The sequence below is a fragment of the Limulus polyphemus genome, unplaced genomic scaffold (assembly GCF_000517525.1).
Source record: "Limulus polyphemus unplaced genomic scaffold, Limulus_polyphemus-2.1.2 Scaffold10605, whole genome shotgun sequence".
Classification (NCBI taxonomy): Eukaryota; Metazoa; Arthropoda; class Merostomata; order Xiphosura; family Limulidae; genus Limulus; species Limulus polyphemus.
This window is the reverse complement of record NW_013676215.1, coordinates 1-10,240: the sequence shown is the minus strand read 5'-3', so window position 1 is coordinate 10,240 and position 10,240 is coordinate 1. Positions and strand designations below refer to the sequence as shown.

The following is a 10,240-nucleotide window of genomic DNA, read 5'->3' as shown; positions in this document are numbered from 1 at the left end:
CCTTCAAAAAGTTGACGACTCTACATGTTTCGAGTTGTAACGAGGATGACGTTGTAACGTCGAAAAATGTAGAGTCGTCAACTTTTTGAAGGCCATAGATAGGCCTAAATAAAATGTATTTAATTGTGTACCAGTTTAACATTCAATATTATTTATGATTTTAAGGTTAATATTGCATTTAGCTCACAACGAAGAACCTACACTGCCATCTATGTGACAAGAATGACATGACGACGGTGGACGAAACTATACTCTTAATACATAAACAAACGCGTTCTTAAATTAAAAACCCATATCATGATAAGGCATATTTAAAGATATTGGAAGTCGAATAAGTACACATCGTCAAAGTCAAGGTAATCTTGAGACAGACCATCTTTTAGCTACTCAAGATGCTAAAGACACGTTCATAGACGAATACTCAGACTTTCTTGTTATATTAGCAGGATATACATATATATATTGTAGTTAAGCGCAAAGTTACACAATGGACTATCTGTGTTGTGCCCACCCCGAGTATCAAAACCCGATTTTTGGCGGGCTGAGCTACTGGGAGCAGCAGGATGCTAAATTATAAATAGACGTTTGTAGGCGAAACTAAAATAGATCTAGTAGAAAATTACTGTGGCATTTTTTCAAGCCTTTTTCAAGTTTAATAAAATCATGGTGTTATTTTCAAGAACATTTATAAATAAATGAGGTATAGATTAATCTGATTACAAAACAAATTAGGCTTACCTCTAGAACAGTGCTTTTCAATTGGGTGAATGAGTATTATCAACTATACAACAAATTCAAGAGTAAAAAAATTAATGGGTTATAATTATTTATTCAAGTTGTAGTTTGATAAATACATTTATTTTACGTTTTATTTATTCCAGTTGTAGTTTGATAAATACATTTATTTTGTTTTATTCATTCCAGTTGTAGTTTGATAAATACATTTATTTGTTTTATTCATTCCAGTTGCAGTTTGATAAATACATACATTTTATATTTTATGTTACGTTGTGACCATCTTTTATATACCAGACTACCCCCCAATCTAGTAGTCTCCGGATAATTCACGAAGGTTCGAGAAGGACGTGGCGTGATACTAGTCACGTGACCTCGCTGACGCAACATTATTAAATGTTAAATATATCATCTTCTAGTCCAATGCTTCCCAATCTTTTCCAAAATCTTTCACCCCTATACATTTTTCACAACAGCTCACTCACCCCAGTTCGAAAAAACATAAAAAAGTACTAAATTAAAACGTAAGATTCTTTATTATGACTTAAATATACATCATAGTACACTTGGAATGAAGAGGTAATGAGTAATTGAACTGCAGTCAGAGAGTGTGTAATTGAACAGAGTATTGTTGAAGTCGAGCTCGTGAGACATGAGTTATAGCATTTGTTTTAGCGCGACTGTTGAAATTAAGTGTATCGCAAAGTTATATTCAGAAAGAATAAACCAGTTTTATTTAAGAAAGGACTTGTGTCGCTAAAGTTTCATCGGAACGAATTTATGGAAAATTAACTAATGAACGGAGACGTAACAATATTTTAAACAGAAGTTTATGATTTCTCAAGGTATTGTTTAGCCAATGCTTCTGTATGGGTGAAGAAAGGAATCTAATTGAAATTTTTAACTTAAGAACAATCCACAGAGCTATAAATTTTTTAAAAAACTTAGTCTATTCATTGTAGTCATTGTTTTCATTCAGGAAAATATTTACCCTCGCACCAAGAGGGGGAGAGGGAGTATTGCAATGAGATCCTTGTGTCTGTCTGTCTGTGTCTGTATTTCTGTGCGTGTATCTTGAAAACTAATACACCAATGTACACAAAAATTATATACAAGATGGGAAGTCAGAATGGGACAGTCCTGGCCAAATTTTATATGAATCCAGATTTGGTTTCTGAATCACTTTGAAGCATTTTTTATAATGGAGAGATAGGGCATTTTCACAATTTTGGGTTACTAAATCTGTAAAATTTGATCAGACTTGTACCAAATTTTATGGACACACTACAAAAAATGATCAGGATCTGAGAAGGATTTTCTGAGTTTTTATCCAATATAGATGCATGCAATCTCAAAAAGGAGTGGTGGGGTGAGGGTATGCAATTTTTCTGATTGTTTCATTTTGAATTAAGCCTTTTTTAAAGCTACAAGACATTAGGTAAGCTTAATTAGATATGAAAATGTGTCTTAGGTATGTCTTAATTAAGTATGATAACCAATAGAAAAATATGTGTATGACTCAAACTGTACTGCCTCCTGCCCTCGGGAATTATGAGGCCTTGTATCTCTTCTCAGAAAACATCAGACTGAACAGGATATGTAAATGTGTAAATATTTTCTTTGTATAAATTGTTTGATAGGACATACTTTGCTCTTAAAGTCTGTTTTTTTCTCTTTTAACAGGTTAGATTCTCCAGAGAGGCTGTTAGTGTGCATTTGTTTTTGAATTTTAGTGATTCTGTTTTTAACTTCCACCAGTTTCTGATGTTATATATGCAATATTACAAATAAGTGAATGCTTATAAGTACATTAATGTTTTGTATACTGGTATACTGTGTAGATATTAATAGCAAATGAAAGGTGTTTAGTTAGTATTTTTCTTTAAAGTAAGTTTCATTTAATCTTATTGGTTAATAATGTTTGAGTAATGTTTTGAAGTAACATTATTCTTATCAAACTATTTTGCATTTCACTGCATTCCAATCAATATAGGTTTTAGTTTTCTTTTATATTGATGACATTGAGGTATTTCTAGTGAGTTATTTATACAGTATTGTTTTAATAACTTTTAAAGTTTTATTTATTTTATTTCTGATCTTTATAGTTAGCTTACTATTGAGAACTTTGATAAAAAGTTTTTAATAATATAATATAGCTATAAATCTTTTATGTCTCCCCAAATGCATCTTGTGCTACTCTATCAATTTCTTGATTTTTAAAGTAGATTTAACAGTAGTAAAGTGTTAATTTCTCTGTTGTGAACTAAACCTTGCACAGTTATATAGTTTGTTTGGAGGCCAAATTTTCAATTAATTTTATTTTAAATATTAATGTTTTATACATTTCTTGCAGAATATTAATGACTTATCTGTGTAAGGCTAGAACTTCTAGTGCTAGTTTTGTGAGATATATAGGAAAATAAATTGAAATGGAGTATAATGGCTAGACATAAAGCACTTTCCAGGAACTTCCCAACCCCCCAAAAAAACAACAACAAAAAACAACAAAACAAAACAAAAACTAATACTTGCCCTGACCTGGTGATAGAATAAGCTAGTGTTTAAAGGGAAAAAAAACAGATAACTAGAAAATTGAACTGTCAGGTTGTATTTGAACCTGTTGAAAAAGCAGGAAGAAATGGGACCAACATTTTAATTGAAAAAGAAAAAAAACAATGTACTTCTAAAGTCATTCTAGAAGATTAAACACACTTTACTACTGCTGTAGGCTATAAAGATAGAATATTGGTTAGTTGGCTATTATTGAGGGTTGCATTGGAAGTTCAGGTACTTTCTGGAGGGTTGCATTGGTCTAGTAAATTTCAGGCACTAGTCTGAGTGTTGTGTCATTTAAATATATAAGGCACTAATCTAAGCTGGGGTTCTGTTTACTAAGTCATTTTAACTTTACTTGAGATATTTATTGTTTCAAACTTAAGACATTTCATGTAAATTGTAACTACACTAGTTTCAAACATTATAGTTAAGAGAGTGTGCTGTATCCATACATTTGTTCTGTTAATAAAATGTTTTCTGAGTAAACAATATGTTAATTACAGGTTACCCGACAGGCCATCCAGATGCTATGTCTTATGACGATGACTTACGACATTTAAAAGAAAAGGTTGATGCTGGAGCAGACTTCATCATCACTCAGATGTTTTTTAATGCCCAAACTTTCATCAGTTTTGTCTGTGACTGTAGACGAATTGGAATTGACGTACCAATCATTCCTGGAATTCTTCCCATTCAGGTACATGCTCACAAAATTAATATTCATATATAATTTCTAAACCTAAAGAGTAGGATTGAAACTGTAAGTATTTCACTTCTTCAAGAGAGTAAAGGAAGATCATTTATTTATATGAGACTGATATCCATAGTAATAAATTGTTTGTTTTCTTTAAGTAAAGCTAAAGGATCACGATATTGCTTTTTTTGTCATAAATCTCGGACAATTCAGTGTTAACCCTTTCATTGCTCTGCACGTCATATGATGTTTTAGTTTTTCCCAGCCACTGTTTGAAATTCCAGCTGATACTTGGTCGTACTAGTAATCCATATATGTCACCCCTGACACATATACATAGCAGGAAAATGTGTCTATAGTGTAAATATTAGACATTTATACAGTAGTTTTAGTGATTTATATGGGTGTACTAACTGTAAGATTCATACAGTATAGTTGTTTTATTCAAGACCAATGCATGAGGTGAGGTGTTTCCATCCCACCTGAGCAGTGTAAAAGTTAACAGTCGTAGGTAAAATCTCATGAATTACAGCACTTGTGTTTTTATGATAAGGCACTTTGTTAGTAAGCAGAAAATAGGCTTAATTCATTTACAAGAAAAAATGTCATGTTGAGATAAACATAGTGTACAAGTTTAGTTATGTATTTTTGAAATAATGGAAATATTTTTTAAAAGACTTGATGTTCCAAACTTAATTCCAACAAGGGGGGAGCACAAAGCTTGTGACATGCATAAAGAAATGTTCACATATAGAGGGCAACACTGAACAAGAATAGCTAATCTTTTGAGTGGAGGCAAAAACCTATTTAAATACATTTTCAGTATAGGAAAATTATAACTTTTAGTTCATACAACATTTGCAGTTCCCTTGTTGGACTCTCATTGCATAGAGCATCTGGTATGGCTTCACCTTGACAGGATCCTTGGTTGTAGTCTTGATCTTGTATTGCACAAGTTCTGCCTTGTTTGTTCTGTCTGTGAAGACATCTGTGTACTGGCACAGTAGCTGTTGTAGGACTTTCTTTTGCTTGCCAGTCAGTTCTTCAGTCATGTTGATGTCCACCCAGCAGTCTTAGGTCTAGTAGGTCATCATCCTCTTTTGGTTCTATGTCTATATCTACCATGTCCATCCGTGCCTCAGTAGCTGCACCCATTAGGTCTTCTTCACTCTCGAAGTACCTCTTCAACAGATTGGCATGGTAGATCTTGGTAGTCTTCTCATACACTTTCACTTTATAGTCCATTCTGTTGATATCTTTCTGCATTTCAAAAGGTCCTTTCCACTGCAGGGTGAGTTTGTTGTTATCTGTAGCAGAACCAAGGCCTTGAAACATCAGTCCTTCCCTTTATTGCCATAAAATTGCTTCAGACTGTCTTTGACGTGTTTAGCTTCGCCATTAGAACTTCTTTGATAGATCCAGTACAGTACTCCTTTCCGGTCCTCTGTTTTCTAAGTTTCTTTCCCCTTTGTTTTATGCTCGACTTTCTCTTGGGCACTGTTTCCGCACTTTCATCAGTTCCTGTAGTCCTACATTCAGAATTGTCACCTTTTGAGACTTGCAGGGGCTTTTCTTGAGCTCTTGTGGTGACTGCAGATGCCCATCAGTCCCCTTTCTGTCTCATTCCTCCAAATTTCTACTGCCTGATATACTGCCAATCACCAAAATGCGGACGGGTGCCTTCATACACATGGTCTCAAAGTTTCCCATGGAGTATGGAGTGTCCACCTTTATTCTTGCTTTGGGAAATTTTCTCACTGTTCTACATAGATGTACCTTGCCTCTCGTCTGGTCATTCGATACTAAACTGGTTCTCACTGCTGTATTGCTGCACCCAGTGCCTCGTAGAACCTTCACTTTCTTGTCCTTGACATAGATTTAACTTACTGGAATTTCATGATTTGTTAACATCTCTTGATGTTTATCACAAGCTCCAATCACTACTGGCATTGTTGATCCATTTGCAAATTTGAGCTGACTGTCAGTCATGCACTGTTTATCATAGAGATAGCATTTTCTTCTTATGGTGAATCTGACGTGTTGTCTCTGTTCTGTTTCTTCTGGCAGTGGCACCTATGGTAACAGTAACTCTTTTCTTGTTTCTTGCTAGCACCATCTTTGGGGTAGGTTCAGCTGCTTTATGTTGAGATTTCTGCTGTTGCTTGTTGGTGACAGACTTGCACTTTCTCACAGTGTGCCAATTTTATAAAAAGCATAGCATCTCTTTGCTTTCTATCTGTTGACTTCCTGTCACCTTTGGTGGCATCCTGCTTCTGGTCTGCCACCCCTGATTTATACTTTAACTGGTTATTCCAGGAATTGCCAATTATACTCCTTTCATGAGCTTCGATATACTGTTCTGCCAGCTTGATCCTCTTGTCCACTCTCTCCTTTAGGAACAGTGACATGTCAGTCAGTTAAGCATATGTTCATGAACTGTTCATGTGTTAGTAGATCTGCCAGTTCCTCAAAACTATTTTCACACTTGGCCATGTCAGTCCATCTTTTGAAGTATCTCTGTAGCTGTACTACAAACTGAAATACAGTTTCTCCAGTATCAGGTTTGACTTCTGTGAATTTCCAGAGAAAACCTTCCTTAGTAAGTCAATAGCATTTTAGCAATGCCACTTTTAACTTGTCATAGCCCATGGCATCTTCTGACGTCATGTTTGCATTTAACTGTAGGCCTTTTTCTGTGAGAAGGGGGCTGAGACAGACTACCCAGTTACCTTTATCCCAGTTCTGACTTAGGCCAAATCTTTCATACCTCTCCAGGAAAGCATCCATGTCATCTTTCTTTCATCAAATTTGAGCAGCTTAGGTTGGCTGGCCTTGACCCCATTGTCATTCTTGAGTCCTTCATCTTTCTGTTGGGTGAGCTTGGCAATCTCAGTTTGTGCTCTTTTTTCTCTATTTTCATTCTCTTCTTTCTCTCATTTTCATCTTTCTCAATTTGTGTTCTTATTCTCTTTATCTCCAGTCTATCCTTTCCCTCCTTTTCTTTTTCTTCTTTCTCAGTTTGTATTCTTATTCTCTCTATTTCCAGTCTCTCATTTTCTTCTTTCTCTTTTTGTGTTCTTTATTCTCTCTTCCTCTCGTTCTCTGTTGATGCTCTCTCTCTAGTTTTTTTTTTTCTAAACTTTCATAGATCACTATCTTTTAGCCCTAGTCACTCACCTCTCTCTATCCATTTATTAAAATCAGTCAACATGGTTATATAGCATGATTGTAATTTCTACACTATATTTGCCTCCACTAAAGTTGTGTGTATATGGGCCTATATCCACTGTTGTTCACGTTTTCTTCTGTCACTGTATAATCCTAGTTGGCTCACAAATGTCGGGTTTTTATAGGGGCAGGTTTTTTTTGCAGTAGGTATCTATGACTTGTAGGTGATAAAGTTCAACAATAAATGGACAGCACACAATCCACTTGTTTTAAAATAATATATTCAAAACAAGTCAAATGTACATACAAAAATTTGTTACACTATTGGTTACCACAGATGTATCCAGAGCTTTAAATAATTCTCTCTTTTTCTTCAAAGTCCACACAGGCTTGTTCAATTACTTTAGAACTCAATCGAGAAGACAAATTATACTTCTTTATCTCTGTTGTTACAATACAAGCTGTAAAACTCACTTTAGAAATTGCCCTTTCCAGCTAACTCGCACACAGTCTAATTTCACTTTCACTAACTACTTTTTTAACTTGTACTAACTTGGTTGCCTCAAGTGAGGCTTATAACTTTCTACAAACTATGAGACATTATTATGTAACAATACTCACTTAAAGCAAAAATTCAGAAGGTTCAAGTAACTTGAGGAAATCTTATTTTTCAGAATCTGACCAAGTTTTTAAAAGAAAGAGATTGGATACAGTGTAATGTGAAAACAGGCTTTGCCCATGACACAAAACAGTCAAATTGACGATTGTGAATAAAGGACAACTCCTTTATTGAAAGAATAATCTGTATACCATGCTACTTAACAATATGAATTGACTGTTATTCATCAATTATGTTACTTAACACTGTTTGTCAGCCTATTTTTTTACTCCATTGAGTTTTCTTTATTCCAAATACTCCTTTAACAAAAGTATTAGCATTATTGTCATGGCTGCTATTGTTGTGTGAAAACTGAAAATTTCTTGCTGAAAGATATTAAGCTTTGGGTACTAAACTGTTTTACACATTGTTGTTATTATTATTAGCTGTCAAGTGAATAATAATCTTTCTCTTCAGAGCTTTGACTCTCTGCGACACATTGTGAAGCTGTCCAAGTTAAAAGTGCCTGAAGAAATCATCACTGCAATAAAACCTATTCGAGGGAATGACGAAGCAATTAGACGGTTTGGTGTCAATTATGCAGTCCAACTCTGTCAAGAAATTTTATCCTCTGGTATGGCACCAGGACTTCACATCTATACTCTTAACCGGGAAGTTGCTACTACTGAAATTCTTAAAACACTAGGATTGTGGGGACAATCTCCTCAAAAGCCTCTTCCATGGCCAACAGCTGCCAATCATAGGTTAGTAATTTTCTGTGAAGTCCACATTTCACTTAATAAATTGTTCTTCTTACCTTAAATAAATAAATAAATATATATTTATATATACACACACATTAAAAAAATCATCGATCTTGTTGCTTTCACTGTGGACACAGGAGATGCGCTGAGGAGGTGCGACCAATCTTTTGGAGTTACCGTCACAAAAGCTATATCTACCGCACTCAAACGTGGGATGATTTCCCAAATGGCAGATGGGGGTTGTCTTCTTCCCCAGCATTTGGTGAACTGAAAGATTATTATCTTTTCTTCATGAAAAGTAAAAGCTCCAAAGAAGAACTATTGAAAATGTGGGGAAAAGAAGTGACATGTGAGCAAGATATCTGGAATGTTTTCTATTGTTATCTAACAAGTTCTGTCAACGAAGATGGCTATCTGGTAAGACCTAACCTAGTTTGGTGACTACATCAGCTAGAATTGCTATATTTTAAAGTTATTTTTATTAATTCACAGATAATGGCAAAAGAATGCTACTTCAGTGTTATTTTATCTTCTAGGTCACACGTATTCCATGGAATGATGATGAACTGTGTCCTGAGACAGCCCTGATTGCTGATAAATTGGCAACTTTTAATAAAAATGGAGTTTTAACAATAAACTCCCAACCAAATATCAATGGAGTGCCATCTTCAGACCCTACTGTTGGGTGGGGGTTTCCAGGAGGATATGTATACCAAAAGGTTTTTATTACTTTCAGAATGTTCTCAGATTGGGTTTTGAAGAAAATAGTTATTTATTTATTTACACATATATATATTTCATCTGAGTATGTTCATCTCTGTTCATAACTGCAAATCTCCTTCATATACAAAAGCATTTTTTTAAATTCATATATATATATTTAGCTATAAAAATTGTTAATTTAAAGTTCAGGTGTACCTAAAAAACATGTATAACATTGATTAAAGTTGAAGTTCATCACTTTTTACTCCGAACTGTAATGAGTGTTGAGTAAGGTCCAACGTATTCGTACAAAGTAATATTTAGTGTTTGAAATTTATATCTGTTGTACTAAAGTTTATTAGTTGCAAACTATTTGCCATTATAATGGATTAGTTCTAGTAATATTATTAAATGATTCAAATTATGGGTTTTTTATCCACTTTTTTCATAAGTGGAAGCTACTTGTTGTATTGAATGAATCAAGAATTGACCATTTGATTTATTTTTATATTTCTTACTGATTCCTTGACAGTAAAAAGTGAACTTATTCATAATTGCTAATTACTAAATAAAATAGCCTGAAATTTAACTTTTTTGGCATAATCCTCTCCTCAGTTAGTTAAGTAAGTTATTTAGTCATTAATGTGTCAAAGTTTCTTAAAACCATGTGGGTTGTGAAAGAATTAATTTTGTCACCAATTAATCAAAACAAAGAGTCATCAATTCTTCATACAGCAAATTTGTGTGAAAGAAAATGTTTATTTTTGGAACAAAACTGTTTGACTAGTGTTCTTATAATTTCATCATTATCTTTTTTTTTTATCCTAGTAGATGCTGATTTATAGAAGTATATTATTTTTTAGGCTTATTTAGAGTTCTTTACCTGCAAGCAAAATGTGGATGCTCTAAAAGAAGTTTTGCCAAATTATCCACTAGTCAACTATCATATCGTCAATAATTCAGTAAGTTAATTACCTAAGTCAACTGTCATATCGTCAATAATTCAGTAAGTTAATTACCTAA

General features: G+C 34.0%; 1 protein-coding gene across 1 annotated transcript in view; it reads left to right on the top strand.

Annotated features, from left to right (window-relative positions):
• LOC106476448 (methylenetetrahydrofolate reductase-like) overlaps positions 1 to 10,232 on the top strand; it is a 16,385-nt gene extending 6,153 nt beyond the window's left edge. The window contains exons 4-8 of the mRNA XM_013937107.2: positions 3,795 to 3,988; positions 8,229 to 8,515; positions 8,653 to 8,932; positions 9,052 to 9,234; positions 10,081 to 10,232. Coding sequence (XP_013792561.2) covers positions 3,795 to 3,988; positions 8,229 to 8,515; positions 8,653 to 8,932; positions 9,052 to 9,234; positions 10,081 to 10,188 — 1,052 coding nt within the window. The 3' untranslated portion in view covers positions 10,189 to 10,232. The remainder of the gene's footprint in view (positions 1 to 3,794; positions 3,989 to 8,228; positions 8,516 to 8,652; positions 8,933 to 9,051; positions 9,235 to 10,080) is intronic.
• Positions 10,233 to 10,240: the final 8 nt, after the last annotated feature.